The following is a 21,598-nucleotide window of genomic DNA, read 5'->3' on the forward strand; positions in this document are numbered from 1 at the left end:
AACATGTAGTGAGGGCTACCTATATAATTTTATTTTATATAATAAATCATCACTTATTATCATGAACATTTTGCAGAGGCCTGAGCATATTTATAAACCTCATTAAATGCTGTGGGGTAAAATGTAATTTGTATGGGTGGCTTGGTATTCTATAATATATAATTAACCCGTCGATCGTAGAAAAACAAGACACAATAGAATTTCTATTCTCAGTCACCGGTGACCGTATGGGGCTTGGTGAATTAATTCATGAAGCCCTAAGCGGCCGCATTCAGCCACGATAACAATAGATAAGCTATTGTGTCTCGTTATTCCACGATCGATGGGTTAATATGTAAAATGATCTCAAAAAGCAAAATACTTTTATTTAGCAAAACATAATCATTATTAGTCTGTAGTATTCATAGTATTCATAACAGATATTCCTGAAAATGTATAAGTCTGCAATATTTTCGTGCACAAATAAAAGAGACAGAACAGTGTACTTTAACCCATCAAGCCCAGATCTAGATAATCTAGATCAAGATAATGATCTTATATTCAATATAAATAAAATAATAATTATAAACAGTAAAATCTTCTATACTTATATAGGGATAATCTACAGCAAAAATCCTCACCAAATCAAAAGATTTACATTTTAGAATTTTATACAAGACACAATTTTTATAAAGTTGCTGTACTTATTTTCTACATTTTCAGTATAATAAAATGCTTTTCAATATACAGAAAATTAACTTATAATAATTATTTAAAACACTCCAGTTTTGTAATGTATGTATTTTCTAAAAAGTTGCGGCAGTGAGTCAGAAAAATATCTTTACGAGACACGATTATATCGGAGCTTACAGCATTACAGAAAACCTGTACAGAATGTGGATTAATTTAATTTGTAGACCACAGTCCACATTCATAACTGACATGCAAACCGTATGATTCAGTACTAAAGAATGAAAACTTACCCAAAGCTCCGTTCCCCAATTCATTTTAGCGGCAAAATGTAAACCAAATTTTCACATAAACATTGAATAATACACTATCACTAGAGAACTTTATTCTTAACAATTTTTTCACACAATTTGTTTTTATCACCTAAACATGTACAAATACCACCATTTCAAACACTAAACATGGCCGACTGGCCGCAACTTGACGCTTGGGAATGACGTAACTGTGACAACTGACAGTGACAGTCGACAAATGGCAATATTTAACAGTTTGACATTTACATGCCACAGGCTAAAAATTTTGCTGTCATTATAAAGTTACCAGATCGCAAAATTTTTAAGAGTCTAAAGCCGGGGCTTTAGCTTGATGGTGCTTTTGCGATTCGTAAAAACATTCGAAGTTCGAAATTTTCAACAAATTAACGACATTGCTATAGCGTTTTCGGCATCTAGAACTGCCCCGGGGCAGGGCAGGCAGTCTGTCTGTCTGTATGTATGTCTGTCTGCAGGCTGTATCTCAAAAACCGCTATGACTAGACATCTGAAATTTTCACGGATTGTGTATTTCTGTTGCCGCTTTAACAACAAATGGTTAGCATTCTATATAGTTTGTGGCTCCCATACAATAAACGTGACTTTTTTTACCTTTTTTGCTCGATAGCAATAATGGCAACACTTGAAATTTTTACAAACTCCTTAATTATTATATTATTATGTGTACTTTAGTCTTTAATATTAATATTAGGTTGGAGAAAAAGTTCCTTTGCATTTTATATAAAAATTCAAAGGGTTTTTTTTTATAAAGTTTAGGTGCCATTAGTTCGACAACTTTTTGCCATCTTGTTGGTAGGGACATGATCCCATTGCTATAAAAATTTTGGGGCTTCTGATGAAAAAAACTACGACAAGTGGTTTTGGCAGTCCTCTTGTGATGTCAACCTGACACTGCCTAAGTAATTCTGCAGCGACGGAAACTGGTGGAAATCTGAAGGTGCAAGGTCAGGACTATACGGCGGATGCATTGAGACCACCCAGCCAAACTCCCGTAATTTTTGCTGAGTGGCTAAAGATAAATAAATAAATAACCACACCCCTTCTGTTGATTACTATTACTTCCGGCCGCTTTCTCTCAACTTCTTGCTTTAATCTCATCATTTAATAGCTCATAATGAATAATGCTCTTCCAATCCCACCACACACACAGCATCACCTTGTTGCGAGTTAACCCGAGTTTCGCCACAGTCTGTAAAGCCTGACCGGCCCTTGATCACGATCCTTTTCGCACGTTCTTGTCGTAAGTGATCCACCAGTATTTTTCGAGTGAACCAATGATTGACGATCTCTGACTAGTAGCCTTTAATTCTAAAATAAACGGCCACGCATAAAATTGAGTTCAACATGTACATTTAGACTAAGAAATTGTAATTACAGTATAATAAATTAGTTTTAACGTGTTTTTTAACAATCCTTGTATGCCGCGACTGGCGCGTCATCGGCCTCACTGAATCTTTTTAAATGACGCGCTGGGCGCGGCAGTGGCCACGAATCGGTTAATAGTTTCTGAATAATGAGGGGGTCAAAAGTGGCTGCAAATGGTTCGTGTAATATTACACACGCTGCTCGCCACTTCTATTATACTTGAACTTGGCTTGACATGCTACCGCGTGTCTAGATTTAATGGGCAGACGGCACAATATATTAATGTGTTACATGAGTACTTGAAGCAGATGTTCGCTTGTTTATGTTGTTGTTTCTAGGTTTCAATGGAGGTACATATTTTTTTCCTACCATAACGTTACCTTCGGCCTTCGGCCTAAAACTGCCTCGCACGGGTATAAAATAAAATACAAAATTGATCACGACAAACATTTAACTATACTTATCTAATTGTTATAAAATGTTGATTTTACATTATATTTTGATAAACAAGAATATTCTTTCCTGGCACCTAAAATATCTCCATAGTCCAAAGTCCAAACCAAATATTTCAATCGGCTAAGCGGCTTATTAAAAGTCCGGGTGACATCGCAATTCTCATACAAACGTAATAAGTACCAAGATCACTTCCCATACACTAATATTTACCATATTTGAGTAATTATTCAGCTTAAGATAGTAATTACCTAGGTTCCTGTGCAAAGATTCACTGCAAAATATTTATATACCAAAAAATATGATCGATTACAATTTAGTATGTAAATATAGTAATCGTTTATATTTTTGGTTACCCAATTATGGTGATTGCATCTATCCATCAAGATTCAAGAAGAATAAAATATCTCGACTAAGATCTTGCTCCCAATAAGCACCATCATCTTGCTGACGTTGGCATCAAATTATGATATCTATATATTAATACGCAAGCGAAAAACTTTGTATCCCTTTTGACGAAAAATGCGGGAACGTAGGTGAATGAAATTTTGCACAGTTATAGCTTATATGGTGAAGGAGTGCATCGAGCTAATATTATTTTGAAATTATGCTTTTATCACACATTTTTTTAACAAATAAAACAAAACACACACTACATAACGCACACTCAAGAAGATGACAGATTTTTGAGTGACAAACCTATACATACGAATTATACACTTTTATTTATGGTTGAAGTCTGTTGACAAGAAGTTGACAAATTGAAAATGGATTATAGTTTTTTTTATTGAATCTTAGATACTATTAGACAATGCTTACACGGCCAGTCTGAGATCAGCTGAGTCCTAGAGACAAGAGTTGAAAAAAAAAATGATAAAGTCAATATTTTTTTACAAAATATAGGTAGAAGTCCTAATGCCGTTGAAACCAAGGTCGAATTTCGACCATTGGGCGATCTCTAGTATCACTTAATCGTCTTCATTTGACACAAATATTCTTATATGACGATTTTCATTTCGTTTTTGAATTAATGAGCCATCTGATTTTCGTCTGATTATTGGCGCATATGAAATTTCCTGCAAAAAACAGAACTTACATTAAAAAAAAGTTTGCTTTGATTTCAAAACTACTTGATCAATTTTGACCACGGGGAAAATATAAAGGCTACTTTTATCGCATTAAATCATGCAGTTCCCAAGAATTTAACTTTGCGTAATTGATTGATGGATCTGTGGAGAACTATTTAGTGAGATTGCGGGCCATCTAAGTTTACGAATTTTTTTATATACATATTACCTTTACTGGTTCCAAAATATTATGTTGACTTGACCTTCTAGACGTGGACGGTGCAGTGGTTGGAGTGTCAAAACATGAAAGAGCTGATGGGCTCTAGAAAATAAAATATTTTGATATTTTATGATGTATCTATATCTTTTGTTAACCTAAAATAGATTTAAGTCTAACGTGAAAAAATAATAATTATCAAAAGCACTACCTTGAGAGATGGCACAAAACCGAAATCAGATGGCAATGGAAACGTTTGAACATTAAACATCCCTTCTTCAGAAGCCACTGATACAATAGAGGGTCTTGCAGATAATTGTTGAGCTAGTAATAACGGATCAGCATCTTGAATAAGTACAAAAAATAATTTATTGTTAAAGAAATGCAGACAGTAACAGGAGATATAGCAAATTCAATTTTTTTTAGTAAATCGAGGTCTTTTTTTATTCCAATTTTCTGTTTTCGTTTCTAAAATAATGAAATATTGAATCAGAAAGTAAATAGTTAATCATTTAAAAGAAAAAAGAGTGAAAACAACAAGTGTAATATAACATGACTAACCTATATTCATTCCCTTTACAACTCGTCGAGCCTGCATTAGTCTACCTGCACTGCGTCTAAATTTAATTCCCTTTTCTTCTTCTCTTCTCAATTTTTGAGCTGCCGCTGCAGATTCAGATATAGCCATTGCTGTTGCCCCCATTCCAGATCTTTTCAAGTTCACATCTATTAAATAACTTAGGCAAATTGCATTGGATAAAGTTTTATCGCTGGGCTAAAAATGAATAATGCAGACTATATTATATTTTCCTTAATATTTTCATTTCACGAAATGTTTTGGATAGCACTCAAGTTATACTTGCCGATCCTATATTATTTACGCTTATATCCAACGATCTCAAAGGAGTTTTAACCAGTCCAATAGCTCTAGCTAGTAGCTCCCCACATGTTGGGGGCTTTTCAGCGTTAGTGGTTGACCAAACACCAGCTGGTGGTTTTTTTAAAGGCTCGGGTGTAATACCACATCCGGAAATATTTAAACTGGAAATGATTATAATATTGTTATTTCGAGTACAAAGTAAAACATACGAATTAGTATTAATAGTGCAATTTATAAGTAAATAATAGATATGGTAAATTATCTTACGAAATGAGGTTACATCCTCGCGCCAAAGCAACTGCAATATGAGCAATGCCTTCTGAACCAAGCTGATTATTTAGCCTCAAATCCAAGTGTCGTAGCCCACAGGTAACATAATTTAATACGTGCGATATTGATTCAATTCCCGATGGACCTGGATTTATTGCATTACGAAGGTAAGTGCCTCATTATTGACATGTACTTACATAATAATTATTTACGTCATATTTTATAATCAAATAAAAAATACGCAAGGTAAATAAAATATAGTTCGAATCATATTTACCAAACAAATTATCAGTCAAAATAAGGTTGCGCAATGTATCTTTAGATATTATAAATTTTGCTAGTAGCAAAGCACCTTCATCTTCTATCTTGCAGTGACTAAAATCTAATGTTTGAATGTTACTGTTCTCTGACATACCACGAAGGATATATTTTAGTTTGTGACTGTTTAAATCACTTCGAGTAATCCTAAAAATATGTGTCTTTATTATGACAAATAATGTTATTAAGGTGGTTCGTTTCCCATACAAAAAAAAACAATCTACATTAATTAGCTAATTTCTATTACTATTTACTACATAATTATTACTACATAAATTTATATGTAAATAATAATTAACTATTACTACATAAATTTATATACACATCTATTTTTAAATGTCAATTTTTATAAAAAAATCAATAAAAATGTGATTTCTGCGTGAAATAAAGTATTTTAAATATATTTCGCGGGAATGGGATTGCAAAATAAATAGATGTGCATATAAATTTATGTAGTAATAGTATGAAATTAGCTAATTAATGTCGATTGTTTTTTTGTATGGGAAACGAACCACCTTAACTCATTACTAATCCATACTAATATTATAAATGCGAAAGTGTGTCTGTCTGTCTGTCTGTTACCTCTTCAACTCGAACCGCTGAACCGATTTTGCTGAAATTTGGCATTGAGATACTTTGAGTCCTGAGAAAGGACATAGGATAGTTTTAATCCCGGAAAAATGTACGGTTCCCGCGCGATAAACGAATTATGGCGCAACGGAGTTGTGGGTGTCATCTAATCTAATATAATATAAAATTCTCGTGTCACATTGTGAGGTAGAGTACTCCACCGAAACGGCTTTACTGATTCTAACCAAATTTCATATGCATATTCAGTGGGTCTGAGAATCGGCTACTGGGTACTTTTTTATATTGATAAGTGCATTTGTTGAATAAATAATACTAAATTATTATAACTCGAGACTAACGGCGACTATCGTTTGTGCGACGAGATAGCGATGGACGTTGCCATGGTGACATACTTATTTAGTCACTTCAGTGCAATAATACGGGCGAAATACTTTATATGGCAAAGAAACGTTTGCCGGGACAGCTAATATTCATATATTTTGATAATGATAGATGATATTTAGTCAATCAAGCTAATTATTGTACGTCGTTAAGAATATAATATAAAATATTAAGAATTCATCTTTAATTATTTTACCTTAAGACTTTTAATTGGTTACATCTTTCCAAACCTCGCGCTAAGCTTTTTGCATCATTATTAGTCAACTGGAATTGGTCGCAACGATAATTGTCATACGTGAACTTCAACTGGTACGTTAAATGTAGTTCTACTAAATTTGTTAAGCTTCCCAAGATTGCGTGCATCGATATGTGATCTAAAATAAAATATTATTATCAGGGCGAGCAAAGCGAGCCCTAGTTTATCCCACAATCTTAACATTTTGTGGTACACTTTACGGAAAAACTATCACGCCTATTGATTAATTGTGCTTTATCATAGTCATTTTTATTTATATGTAGATGTGTTATCATCAATCAATGAAGGTGTGACTGGAGCACTCACAAAGCTCGGCTTTTAGCTACCTATAGGTTTTAGTTCTAATCGTTTGGGTAGACCAAAATGACGTCCATACATACATAACAAAACTATAAGAATTAAGGAATCCAAACATGCTGGCTTACACAATACGCTTCTTCCACTTATAAAAAGCATAGAATTGTAAAAGCGAGACCATTAAATGTTCTGTTTTAAAGAAAAGATAATAATATTCTCAAAATTATATTTTATAGAAACTAGCGATAGCCTTCGTAATTCGTAAGCATACACAGCTTATAAAAAATAATTTTATTCTTGAATACAATGTTCACTAATCACTTTACTCATCTATATATCGTATTAATATATAGATGAGTAAAGTGATTAGTGAGCCAAAAACTTTGTATCCCTTTTGACGAAAAATGGGGAAACGTAGGTGAATGAAATTTTGCACAGTTATAGTTTATATGGTAAAGGAGTGCATCGAGCTAATATTATTTTGAAATTATGCTTTTATCATACATTTTTTTAACAAATAAAACATTACACACACTACAACACACACACTAGGAAAAATGACAGATTTTTGAGTGACAAGCCTGTACATACGAATTATACTCTTTTATTGCTTTTTTTTTTATTTAAGTCTGTTGACAACAAAGTGACAAATTAAAAATGGATTATAATTTTTTTATGAATCTGATACTATTAGACAATGCTTACACGGCCAGTCTGAGATCAGCTGAGTCCCAGAGGCAAGAGTTGAAAAAAATATTATAAAGTCAATATTTTTTTTACAAAATATAGACAAAATATAGTCCTAATGTCGTTGAAGCTAAGGTCGAATTTCGACCATTGGGCAATCTCTAGTAGATCATTAATCTAAGACTCTGTGGCTCAGTGGTGAGCGCGTCGGTAGCTCAATCCGGGGGTCGCGGGTTCGAATCCCGCCGACGGAACAAAAAGTTTTCAATGTTCGCGGGTCTGGATGTGTATTAAATATGTGTATGATATAATAAAAATCTTAAATATATGTATAGTATAAAAGTATTAAATATATTTCTGTTGTCTGGTACCTGTAACACAAGTCCTTTAGGTACTTAGCACGGGGCCAGACTGACGTGGTGTGAAGCATCCATAGATATTTAAAAAAAAAGACTTTACTTAATCTTTACCTCGTGATACAGCTTCTTCGTGTTTTATATTTTTCTTTTGTCTATCGTGCTGACGACTTGTTACCAAATTAGCCATTTCTGGGGACGTTATCCGATTACTATCTGGCATAATATCTACTGGTATTAAGCTTCTAATTTCAAGAGATTCTATATACGGGCAGCAGAGCTTTACTAATTTGTTAACCTGTAGGTATAATTTGGGTTTATGTATTTAGTATTTTGAAAAATTTGTTGGTCTTTACAATACAGTACATTACACATCACATACAGTGCGTCAAGAAAGTGAAGAAATTAAAAAGGGGAACAAATATAATGACCACCAAAAAATGCACTGATACCCTAAACTTGTTTACCAAAAAAAGACAATCAACACCAAAAAAATAAAGTCTAAAATTGCAATACTACCAGCTATTTTAGTCATGACAACACTTCAAATTGTAATCGAACACCAAATATAGTAAATGATCACCAAATAAAGTAAATGATCACCAAATATAGTAAATGACCACCAAATATAGTAAATGATCACCAAATATAGTAAATGATCACTAAATATAGTAAATGATCACCAAATATAATAAATGATCACCAAATCCTTGTGAACAAATCAATGCGATATTTCTGTCCAAATAAATCACTACGATTGACAAAACATGTAAGCATATTATTAACAAAATAGTCGGCCAAGTGTGAGTCGGACATGGAGCGTTCCGTACCGTTATAGAACAAAATTAGACCTAAAATTGTGTTTTTGTATGGGAGCCCCTTTTAAATTATTTTTTTATTATTATTATTACCTAATTATTGAAGTTAACATAATATAATCAAGGCCTTTGCGAAAATATCAACGTGCCTACCGGTTGCCATTATTGATATCGAGCAAAAAAGGCCAAAAATAACGTTTGTTGTATGGGAGCCCCCTTAAATAATTATTTTATTTTGTTTTAGTACTGGTTGTTATAGCCGAAACAAATAATATACACAATCTGTGAAATTTTTACAAGTTTAGCTGGAGTGGTTCTTGAGATACAGCCTAGGCCCTAGACACAGTATAGCAATATTAGTCCTAGAGAAAGACAGACGAACGGACAGACGGACAGACATCGAAGTCTCAGTAATAGAGTCCCGTTTTTAGGGTTCTGTACCCAAAGGGTACAAACGGGACTCTTTTACTAAGACTTCGATGTCTGTCTGTCCGTCTATCTGTCTTCTTCTCTTTAGTAGGATATTTGCTAAATAAAAATATATTTGGTTAAAATTTTACATTAAAATGCTAACGTATAATGTTGGTGATCGTTTACTACTTTTGGTTTAAGTAACAATGATTTATTTGGAGTAATTTTGCATAAATAGGATAGCGAGATAATAAATCTTTAGTGATCATTTTACATTAAATGCTAGTATAATGTTGGTGATCATTTACTTATTTTGTCTGTGAAATGTTACTATTTCTGGTGATCAGTTAATTATAAGCCATTAAAAAGTGGCAACATCGTAGTGTCATTTCTTTCAAATCAATCTAAGAAAAAAAGGTTGACACTACGATGTTGCCACTTTTTAATTTATTAACTTTCTTGACGCACTATACACCTCATTTATGGAACCATCAGAGTCTAATTATTAATGACTTACCTTTTCTGGATCATATTGTCAAGGATTCATTTTTTCAATTATGTCTGCATAGTATTTTTCCATAAATATATTAATCCATGGTTTTTGTTCAGATAAAAGGGGATAATCGGTCCAATTAGTGTAGTAATATCTCTTCCAGAAGATGTCATTTTTGATGTTATCTACTAATATTTGAATCGGAACATCTGCCTTTAGCACTTGTAAGAATATTTCACGATCTTTTGAAACAAACTCGCATAATTTGGGATTTCCTGTCATAATTACACAACGATGTTAAAATAAAACTTTTAATGATAAAATATGAAAACATAAAAAACTTGAAAGGTGTCAAGGGACACCCGAATGGAACGAAGTTATTTCTTATGTTCAAAAAACCTATATACATGTACTATCAGAGAAGTTGATTCCTATGCAAATCGGGGACCTAAGTAGTTTGGTTGCGTTACGTCAAACCCAGCTGACAGATCACAATTAACATTGAATTGACATATTCGACCAAATAACGTTGGTCTGTCAATTGCATAGGAATCAACTTCCTCGATGGTACACTCAATATCAAAAAAACGCCATCTATTAACGCCCAGGAATACTTACAACGCGTCGCTGTTTATTCTCGAAGAAGCCATCTAGTTGACGCACAGGAATACTATCAACGCCCCTACCATGCAGGTACTAATTAAAAAGTGCCGTTACAACTTTTTTGATCTAGTCCCCTTTTGCAACGCGCGATAAAGAACTCCGTTCCAATTATTATACATATTCATGCTAACTTCTACTCTAACGGTTAAAATGACAATAACAAACGAACGTAAAAAGTTGATTACTTAATTTTATGGTTATGTGCATTGTACATAATATTGTCTTAACTCTTAAGTCTTACCCATCCAAGATGCACTTAATTGTTCGATACATAGCACCACTAATGTTTTCGGATGGTGAAAATCCCAATGGAATTCTTCAGCTCTCAGTTTTCGTTCTTTTTGTAAATTTTCATCGTTTTTGTATGTAACGTAAGTGTTACTTGATACAGTTGCCGGTAACTTCATTTATGAAAACTTAAGTGCCTTTCTTAATTATTGTGTTTTTTTTGTAATTTTTGTTAATGTCAAACAATAACATTCCCAAATAAATGAAGTTTATTGATTTTCATCTGTTATATTGTAACCGAGGTAACAATATGTTTTTCTCTATTTCAATTGATAACCAAAGCTTAATAAGGTTGGCTTATAATCATAAAGCTCATTTATGAATCACTGCGAAAAGTTAAAATATAAAAAAAATTGTAAATGATCAAATAAAATAATATGTCGAAATTATTACTTTCAACTTACAATTAAATAATAATTTCAAATTACAAATTAAGTAATCATTTTTTCTCTAAATGATGTGTTTGCGATTTTTTACTTATTCATCCAGCAAAATAAGTACGTCCGCCATCTATCAGACTGCCTATGAGTCAATTTCTCTGTCATAGTCATAACTTCATTTTAAATCATAGTAGTGGTACATCTCAAACAAAGGTGTAAACGATTGGTGACTTATCTCAATGTTGCTAGTCTAAAATAAAAAAAATACTCACAAAAAACAAAATGTCAAATAAGTTCTGTAAGCTGTCATTTGTCAATGTCAATAATATTTATTTGCATTTAGCGTCAATCTCCTATTTCGTAAATTCTATAATTTTATAAAATATTTTTTGTATTTTAGCTTACCCAAAAGTACTAAACAATACACTACAATGGATAAACATAATAGTTCTGAATTGTTAAATTCAGATTTTTCGTTATCAAAAAACGCTAGCTCGGACTCACTAGATTCTGATTCGAAGTCTAGTTCATTGAATTCAAAACACGGACAAGATTCCGTAAGTTACCTAAAGCGATTAATTTATTCTTATTGAATTTTATAACCGTTGCATTGCGACTTCCGGAGAATCGTATTAGTTTCTCATCTGCTTTGTTTCCAATCAGACATAGGTGGACTCTCTTGTGTCTTAAAATGAGTAAATATAACAATCACACTTGTCTCTTTGTAGACAGGATTCAGAGTCATAAAGAATATGTAGCATACTATAAGGTGGAATACATAACATAATATTTTGTAAGCTTCAATAATTAGTGTTTAACATTGAAAATAACTTGCATGGTTTAATTATTTCAGACTCATGTTTTGGGGGATATACAGCTATTGGACGGAGAGAAGGTGATGGGTGTTGCAAAGGATGTAACATACTTGTGCCCATACAGTGGTCCTTCTCGTGGTTTTCTTAAAGTGACCAACTATCAGCTGCACTTCAGACCTACAGACCCTACGACGTTGCAGACCACACTCAGTGTACCACTTGGAGTTGTAAGTTATGCTATTCAAGTGTTAATTATTGAGCTATAGTCTAATTACTTAATTATCTTCTATCTAATGTATATCAATTATTACAGGTGTCTCGTATTGAGAAAGTGGGTGGAGCTTCATCAAAAGGTGAAAATTCCTATGGTATAGAAATATTTTGTAAGGTAAGTTGTCATCAGTAAATTTTTAGGGTTCCATACACAAATGGTAAAAACGGGCCCTATTACTAAGACTTCAATGTCTGTCCGTCTGTCTGTCTATCTGTGTGTCTCCAGGCTGTAACTCAAGAACCCCTATATATATATTTTTTAAACGGGCTTTGGCCCACCACACATTCCCACCACTGTATCTCGACAGCGGCATCCAACCACGAAAACCCTTTGATATGATCTCAGGGAGCCCGAGGGACATGCTAAAGCTGTCTTGGGACCCGCAACGAAATTAATCAGAAGAAAATAGGAGTAGGAAGAATTCCAGATTCCCTCCCCAATATAAAGCGGGAGACAGCACAAAGTTGCAGTGACCGAAAGTCAAAGAACTGAAGGGGAGAAGCACCACGGGAATAAACGTTAATAATAATAGTGACTACTACGCTAGAGCTAAATTAATTTATTGTGTTAGACTGTTGCCAATAGTAATTGTGACAAAAACACTTGAAGGCACGAAAGTTCCTAGTGCTGTCCACGAGATCACCGTAGTATGCGACACCAGATGTGCAGAGTAGGTTGTTTAGCATTGTAGTTCTTTCGTCCTGCCAGAGACTGCACTCCCAGAGAACATGATGAGCTGTTTGTTCAAACATATTGCCTTCGGTCGAGCACTCGCACATGGGTGATGCTACCAGATTAAATCCATAGAGTTTGGCCTTAAAATTTCCATGACCGGTCAGGAATTGAGAAACGCAGTGATCAATATCCATCCAATGTTTTGATAGTCGTTCACGAATATTAGGGAAAAAATTATAAAGATGTCGCCCTTTGGTGGAACAGTCCCAACGCGTCTGCCATTCGGAGATTAGGCTTTGCAAAGAGTTTTCTAAAGGTTCAAACAATCTTGCTATTTTATTTCTATCGCGAGCGCTTAAAAAGAACGGGTTGTCAATGTTTTTGTTATGATAGTATATTGTCGCACGACGCTGAATCTCGAGGTCAGCGGGTAAAACTCCGGCTAACATGGGCAAGGCTTCGGTGCTTGTGGTTCTGTAAGCTTTGCACAAGAATATAAGAGCAAGACGTTGGCTTTGTAGCAACTTGCGACGAGCCGCGCCGATAGTTGCTCTGTCGGCCCACACGGGGGCCCCGTAGCAAATAACCCCTATAACTAGACTTGTGAAATTTTCACAGATTGTGTATATCTGTTGCCACTATAACAACTAATACTAAAAACAAAATAAATATTCAATCTCCCATATGACAAACGTGATTTTTTCGCTATTTTTTGCTCGATATAAGTAACGGCAATAAATAGGCACTTGAAATATTCACGAAATACTCAGTTGTATTTGTATTTTAATAATATATAATAAAATTTAAATAAATTAAATAATTAAGGGGGCTCCCATACAAAAAACACAATTTTCAGCCTATTTTTGTTCTATTGTGGTGCCCGAGTGGTGGTGGCTCGAGTCCAACTCGCGATTGGCCGATTTTTATTTTATTATTATCTTATCTATATGTCTAGCTGTATGTAATCTATCTAAACATATTATAAAACAAAGTCGCTTTTTTTCCCTCATGTCCTTTTTTTTTTTTTAATGAAATAAGGTTTTCTGTGAGAACGTGGTATTTCTCCGGTCGAGCCGACCCATTCGTGCCGAAGCATGGCTCTCCCACGTATACTTTGTTCACTTTAATCTTTAAAACTACACAACGGATTTTGATGCGGTTTTCTTAAATAGATAGAGTGATTCAAGATAAAGGTTATACAGGGGCCCCGCTACCATATGTGCAATGTGTGCAATGCACACGGGCGCCATTCTCTAGGGGCGCCAAATCGTCATCTTTAGGGGCGCCTTAACCAAGGATCCAAAAAATTTGCCTAAAGGGGCGCCAAAATCCTTTTTTTGCACACAGGCGCCAGTCGCCCTTACGGGGGCCCTAAGGTTATAGGTATAATAATATTCATTAAACAGTGAAGAAATACTGTTATTGTTGGGGCTTCTAATGTGATGTCGTAAATAATTACATTTTTTCCGCTTACATTGCAAACGCAGGCTGCCCTACGACATTTATCAAAATAATGTACCATTTACCAAGTATTGTACACATTGAAAAGGTCTACAGAAAACTGCGCGATGGTATATGTCTATATCTTATTTTCTTTGTACGACAAATAATTACGGCTAATTTTCGAAGCAATTTTAATAAATACAGCATTAATCCATATCCAATTAAATAACTTAAATACATTGTTGGTTTAATGTAGATCTATATGGCCCTTTACAGCATATGATTTAAATGAATATTTTCGAAGATATTACAGTACCGACCAATGCGGGCCATGAGTAGTAATAATTTATTTTTATGAATACAAGTCAAAACTGCTGAATCGATTTTAATAATTTTTTCAGTGGCTATATATTTTATACCCGACGCGAAGCCGGGGCGGGTCGCTAGTTAGTTTTTTTTAATAAATTCATAATTTTACAAAATAATATTTTAATAATTTTAATTATCCTTTTAAGGACATGCGTAACCTGCGATTTGCGCACAAACAAGAGAATCATTCTAGACGTGGAATTTTTGAGAAGTTGCAGCAGTTGGCGTTTCCCCTGTCGCACAGAATCCCACTGTTTGCATTCAGCAATTCCGAGAGTTTTCCTGAAGATGGATGGCATGTGTATGAGCCTATAGCAGAGCTGAGAAGAATGGTAAGACCTAACCACACATTAAATACACATAATATACACCTTATATAATCAGACAAAATTAAGCCACAAAGTTGCAATTAGTATTGCTTACAGTTGTTTGCTTAGAATTAAACCAAGTGAGTGAGTCAGCTCTGTTTTTGCATGTATTCTATCAACCTTTGTGATGTATTCTATCAACCTTTGTGATGTATTCTATCAACAATTGTTTTTTTTATTGCAGGGAGTCAACAACGACATGTGGAGAATAACTCGTATAAACGACAAGTATGAAATCTGTGACAGTTATCCCTCGGTATGGGCTGTGCCGGCCGCTGCTAACGACGACCTACTACGGTCAGTGGCAGCATTCCGCTCGCGAGGTCGTATACCTGTGCTCTCGTGGATCCATCCCAGCTCGCAAGCCACTATAACCAGATGTAGTCAACCTTTGGTTGGGGTGAGTGTGTTTTAACATTAAAGACTATTAACATGAAAGGAGAAGTCTGAAAATCATGACTCAAACATTTGCTAATTGCTATAATTGGTTAATGCGACCTTGGCTTATGATTCATGGAACAACATTTTACTGACTTCTTATTACAGAAGCTTAAAAATACATAATGACATGGATCAATTTTTTTACAAGGTGAGTGGAAAACGCAGTCGAGAGGATGAGAGGTACATACAACTCATCATGGATGCAAATGCCCAGGCGCACAAGTTGTTTATTATGGATGCCAGACCGAGTGCCAACGCTATTGCCAATAAAGCCAAAGGTGGAGGGTGAGTGTTTAATTCTGACTTATTTAAGTCTACATACTATCATAGAAGTTGATTCTTAGGCAGATGGCGGACCCCAGTAATTTGATCGCGGTATCTAAAACCCAGCTGACAGATCACAACTAGCATTGTTGCGGACCGGCGTAATTTGGTCGCTTTATGTCAAACCCAGCCAACAGTCCAAGACTATAGTTTGTGCGTTCTAAGATGATAATATGGGTGACAGTTTTCATGTTCCTTGCTACGGGTTTTTTTTACAAGAAAACAAAAAAAATCAAAATGTAATAAATTAATTTCCATCTACAAAAACAAATGTTTCCTATAATTGTAAATGAATAAAAATGAAAAGATGCTAAATGCTAACTTATTAATAAAAATTATAAATATTAACTGTGAAATAGGAGTATAAAATTATTGTTACGAAAACATTTGAAAAATGTCATATTCATGAAACGGAACTTATGTCTATAGAGAGGTTGAATCGAAATCAAATCGATAAGAAAGGGCGGCCATCTTAAATCGCCGGCACCACTGAAATGTCAGTACGAAATCGATAATTTCGATTGCAATTCCTTTACGAAGTGATTCGTTATTTTTAAACTATCGATAAATGTTTGTTAGGTAACTTCCCTACTATTGTCAATTATAATGTGTCACGCATATCATCATAAAACGCACAAACTATAGTATTCAATTGACATAATCTGACCAAATGACGTAGTTCTGTCTGCCTATGCATTAATTTCTTCAATGTTATGAAAAAGGTATGTGGTATGCCAATAAATAATACTTTGTTTACTTTAAAATTGTAATCATATTATATTTCTTAAGAGGATACAACAGGGGCTAGAGAAATGAAAAAAAAGTACGTGTAATATCTATAGCTGTCTCCCTTACCTCAAGCCTATACCGCAGAACGCGATAGAGACAACTGCAGAAAATCCAGAAAATCGACGATTCGTTGTCCTCTGATTCCTTCTCCAAAACTTAACCGATTTAAGTACTTTTTTCATTAAAGGTTAAAAAAAGGCTTGATCTGTGTTCCTATGTTTTGCTTTTTTTGTATAATTTAGCCAAATCTGTTTTCTGGACGTTTGAACACAGCGGAAAATCTGGCCATTTTTTTGGGTTTTTGAACGTTCATATCTTATTTAATAATTAAATTATGAAAAAAAAAGAAAACATAGGGACATTGTATTAGTGGCCGTAGATATTCAGGAAAACAATTATAACTCTACTAGCATTATCCAGGGAGGAAACAGGGGACAACGTTTGTATGGAAAAAAGGGCGGTGTGGAATCCTCTTAAGGCATTACAAGTTACTAAACTGGTTTAACTTAACAATAATTTTCAGTTACGAATCTGAAGATGCATACCAGAATGCCGAGTTAGTGTTTTTGGATATCCACAACATACATGTCATGAGAGAGAGTTTACGAAAGCTGAAAGAACTATGCTTTCCACAAATTGATCAAACCAGGTAAAAAGTTCAGTTGGTCTATACTATTGATACTTATAATTATAAATTAATTATTAAAACATTGATTATAATATCACTTATTCAGTGTTCTTATCCTTCTCTGTCAAGTTATAATATGCCAAACATATTAGACAGAATTTAATAGCTATTCCTTTCTTAAGTAATAGTGAAACGATTGCTTAGGATCTGTAATTTTAAATCCATTAAAATATTTCTAGATGGTTCAGTGGCATTGAAGCAAGCTGTTGGCTAAAACACATCAAATGCATTTTGGCTGGCGCTGTACGCATTGTAGATAAGGTAAGAACAAGAGACACTACAATTAAATTATATTTACGGAAATTAAGTATGGTTTTGATTGACAAATGACCTTACGCATTTTAAACTGGAACACGCATAACGCATGGCCATAATTCTCACATGGATTTATAAAAATATCCTTTAAGTTATAGTGGAGCTACTAGATAGGTTACTTAGTGACGTAAAATGTAATACAGATATTATGTAAAACATTAAACAGCACACTGTGAAATGAAGTTTTGATCTTAATCTTTGAAATTAAGGATTTAGCAATGTATTCAAAAGGAATAACCTCTAGAGCAGATATACTCAACCCGCGGCCCGTAGGGCTTTCTCAGAGGCCTGCGTAAAGTTAAACCATTTTGAATTTCACGCCCACCGGCAAAATGGGGCAAAGTCGTCGTGAAAGATGTAATTGTTCCACTTCTAAATCTCTAATTTTGGACGCCGTTATTTATTTTAAGACTAAAATATTTTGGTTGCGGCCCGCGACACCAAGACCAAAACGTGTTTGTGGCCTGTGTAAAAAAAGATTGAGTACAACTGCTCCACTTACTGCTCTTCCTTTACAGGTGGAAAACCATAAGACCTCAGTCCTAGTGCACTGCTCGGACGGCTGGGACCGAACCGCGCAGTTGACGGCGCTAGCTATGCTCATGTTGGATCCCTACTACCGCACCCTCAAGGGTTTCCAAGTGTTAATTGAGAAGGAGTGGCTGTCTTTCGGACACAAATTCCAACTGGTAAGCGTTATAAAAGACTAGATGACGCCCGCAACTCCGTTACGTCCAAATTCGCGCGAAAACAGTTCATTTTTCCGAGATGAAAAGTATTCTTTGTCCTTTCTTGGTATTCATAGTATCTCCATACCAAACAGCAAAATCGCTTCAGCGGTTCGGGTGTGAAGAGGTAACAGACAGACAGACACACTTTCGCCTTCACTTCTAAAAAGTAGGCCGTGCATGTGATATGCTTTTCAGTGATAAATTTAGTGTATTTACTGTTAAAAGTTTACAATTCTAAAATCTTTTGCGTGCGGCATAGAAATGTTGTTTATCAGAATTAATTTGTGTGGCTCGTTTCACATTTTTGGCTACAAAGACTATATAATGACTGTCACACATAATATATAATATCATGACGTGTACTCTAATTTTCCTACATGCGTACTAGCGTACAATTTACGTATAGCTTTTTTTTGATGCAGACCGATCCTCTATCTCTGTGTTGAACTGCGTATAAATGCGTACACGTATGCACCTACTTGCGAGTTGCGTGCTAACATACACTTTGCGTATTACCGTACACTTTGCGTGCACAGCGTATAGATCACGGCGACGAGCGTCACTCGGACGCAGACCGGTCTCCGGTCTTCGTGCAATGTGTGGAATGCATGTAGGGATTAAATGTGTGCAAGTACGCAGGGTTCATAAAGAGAGGCGCACGTGAACCTTTCGCCAGTGTTATTGCAGTTGGTTAAATGTGTACGTCAGAGAAATGCGTATACTTACGCACGCAACTACTTGCGTGCTAACGTACACTTTGCGTACTAACATACACTTTGCGTACTAACGTACACTTTGCATGCACAGCGTATAGGTCACGGCGACGAGCGTCACTCTGATGCAGACCGGTCGCCCGTCTTCGTGCAATGGGTGGACTGCGTGTGGCAACTGCAGCAGCAGTTCCCAACGGCATTCGAGTTCACCGAGCGCCTGCTGATTACAATCATAGATCATCTGTACTCCTGCCGCTTCGGCACTTTCCTGTTTAATACGGAGCGCGAGAGGGTTAAGGAGGGTGAGTTTCATAGAACAAATTTTTAGATAGTTATATTTTTAAGCTTTAAACTGTCCACACTAATTTAGAAGTGTTGTACAGGGAGGAACGTTAGTCTCACCTATAGTTTTTTGCCTCAAAATAGTATCTGGAACATTAGCAATAACAGTAGAGCCGTGTCGTGATTAGAACAGTGTGTGCAGTTTTTCTCATGTATAGAACAGTAGAACGTCTTAACTGTATGACAATGTTTTATTCTTTACAATTTGAGGCCTTAATACGCAATCAAAGTGGTTCCTTTTGACACACCTGCATGTAGCGACCGTCCGCTGTATTGTATGTCTTCTTTTATTTTTTTTAATTTATGTTTTCAAATATTTCAGAGGTAAAAGCCAAGACTGTATCCCTGTGGTCTTACATCAACAGCCGTCAGAACTTGTACCTGAACCCGTTATACTGGGCGCCCGGAGCCGGCTCGCCGTCGCGGCCGCAGACCGTGTTGGTACCTGTTGCGTCACTGCGCATTATCAAGCTGTGGAAGGCGCTGTACTGCAGGTGGAACCCGACTATGAGACATCAGGTAATTGGAGCTAATACCAGTGTCGGTTAAAGTTCAATATATTATAATGTATTTTGCGTAAATCAATACAATATTCTTTACACACATTAGCGAGTTGCGAACAAGTAAGGGGCGGAGCGATTGCAGGCGGTCTCGGCGCAGTGTGTTTGCGTCTTACTGCCCGCTTCTACTGAATACGAATATGCGGATAGTACGACGCAAACCCGCTGCGAATCTGCGGCGTGTTCGCCATGCACACGTTACTAACTCGTGTCAAGGTCGCTGCCTACTTGCCCGCTTTCCACTTGCTCGCAATTCGCAAGTGATAAGGCCCAAACACTCATCAGACTTTGGTCTATAAAATGTTTATTAACTTTTATTATGTTTTTCAGGACCCGATATATCAGCGTACGCGTGAGCTAGTCGCTCTGCGGGCGCAGCTGGAGGCGGCGGCGGCGGCAGCGACGAGCGAGCACGCGCGACAGCGGCTCGCGCTCACCCCCCCGCGCGTCGCCTCCCCGCACCACGTGTGATGTCACCGCGCTGTAGGTGAGTGTGTGTGTGTGTTGGCGGGCACGTGCGTCCGTGTGAGCTTGCGTGCGTTCACGATTGTGAGTATGCGCGATAGCGCTGCGCCGCGTGCTGTGACGTCACCTAACCTAACCTTAAAATAGTTAGGTTAGGTTAGTTTGAGTTGTCGCTGTGCTAAAAAAGATGAGCTTTTTTTGGCATAACACTTACAGAACTGTCACAGACAAGTTGGAAAGAGCTTAGAGAAAAGTCATTGACAGGATGCTAATACATACATTGAAAAGTTTAAAGATCATGTGTGACGTCATTGCGCTGCTGTTGTGTGAGTGGTAGTGTTATGACTTATGACTTATGAGTAGCCTTGAAATTAATATTATAAATATACGAATGCCATCTATTCTATAATATAATAAACTATAATTAATAGGGGCTTTATAATACAAATAAATCATATTATTATTATTATTTGACAAAAAATAAGCATTTTCAAAATTCGATTTGGTTATTAAAGTGTATTTTTTTTTCAGGTACACCATAAGCTACTGACATTCCGGAATCGACGGCGGCGTATCAGGTTCCGATACTATCACAAAATAATATCAACGTTGCATTTATTTTGTAAGAATAATTTTGGATATGACAAAAATTGAAAACGAAATTAATTATTTACTCCATGAGAAACTAGAAAGTTTTAGAAATTATATATAATGATTTCACAAGTATTATCATAGAGTAAGCGGGCCTCTAGACGATCAATTTTATTGTGCAATAGTATTGACCGTCTAGAGCAGTGGTCCCCAACCTTTTTTTCATGCGGGCCACAAATAAGGTCCCGGCGGGCCGCATGCGGCCCGCGGGCCGCGTGTATGTTGTCTAGGTGCCCACTTAAATGGTATAATTGTTAGAGATTTCTTATTAATAATTTATGTTGTTAAGTTAAGCCAAAATTCCTTTTATCTCGCGGCAACCGTAAATTTTTTTAGAATAAAAGGTTTTTTCCCAGGACTCGAAAGTATCTCCATACCAAACATCAGCAAAATCAGTTCAGCGGTTTGGACATGAAGAGGTAACAGACAGACCGGCAGACAAA

The 21,598-nt window shown here is 35.7% G+C and overlaps 2 protein-coding genes and 1 pseudogene across 6 annotated transcripts in view; 1 reads left to right on the forward strand and 2 right to left on the reverse strand.

The window, feature by feature from the left end:
* LOC121729329 (formin-binding protein 1-like) overlaps positions 1-1,149 on the reverse strand; it is a 58,438-nt gene extending 57,289 nt beyond the window's left edge. For all 5 annotated transcript variants that reach the window (XR_006035952.1, XM_042117809.1, XM_042117808.1 and 2 more), the window contains exon 1: positions 963-1,149. Coding sequence is in view for 4 of the 5 variants with exons in the window: in XM_042117809.1 (XP_041973743.1) it covers positions 963-986 (24 nt within the window). In the remaining variant the exon portion in view is untranslated. The remainder of the gene's footprint in view (positions 1-962) is intronic.
* A 2,554-nt stretch (positions 1,150-3,703) lies between these two features.
* LOC121729661 lies at positions 3,704-10,958 on the reverse strand (annotated as a pseudogene).
* Positions 10,959-11,559: 601 nt separating this feature from the next.
* Positions 11,560-21,282, forward strand: LOC121729660 (myotubularin-related protein 2). Its single transcript, XM_042118241.1, has 13 exons — positions 11,560-11,749; positions 12,046-12,234; positions 12,321-12,395; positions 14,915-15,100; positions 15,321-15,536; positions 15,726-15,862; positions 17,214-17,339; positions 17,558-17,639; positions 18,212-18,382; positions 19,232-19,439; positions 19,802-19,998; positions 20,370-20,526; positions 21,036-21,282. Exons 1-12 carry the CDS (start codon positions 11,624-11,626, stop codon positions 20,508-20,510), a joined length of 1,854 nt encoding a protein of 617 aa, XP_041974175.1. The 5' UTR covers positions 11,560-11,623; the 3' UTR covers positions 20,511-20,526; positions 21,036-21,282.
* The last annotated feature ends 316 nt before the right edge of the window (positions 21,283-21,598 follow it).

This window comes from Aricia agestis, chromosome 8, assembly GCF_905147365.1.
Source record: "Aricia agestis chromosome 8, ilAriAges1.1, whole genome shotgun sequence".
NCBI lineage: Eukaryota > Metazoa > Arthropoda > Insecta > Lepidoptera > Lycaenidae > Aricia > Aricia agestis.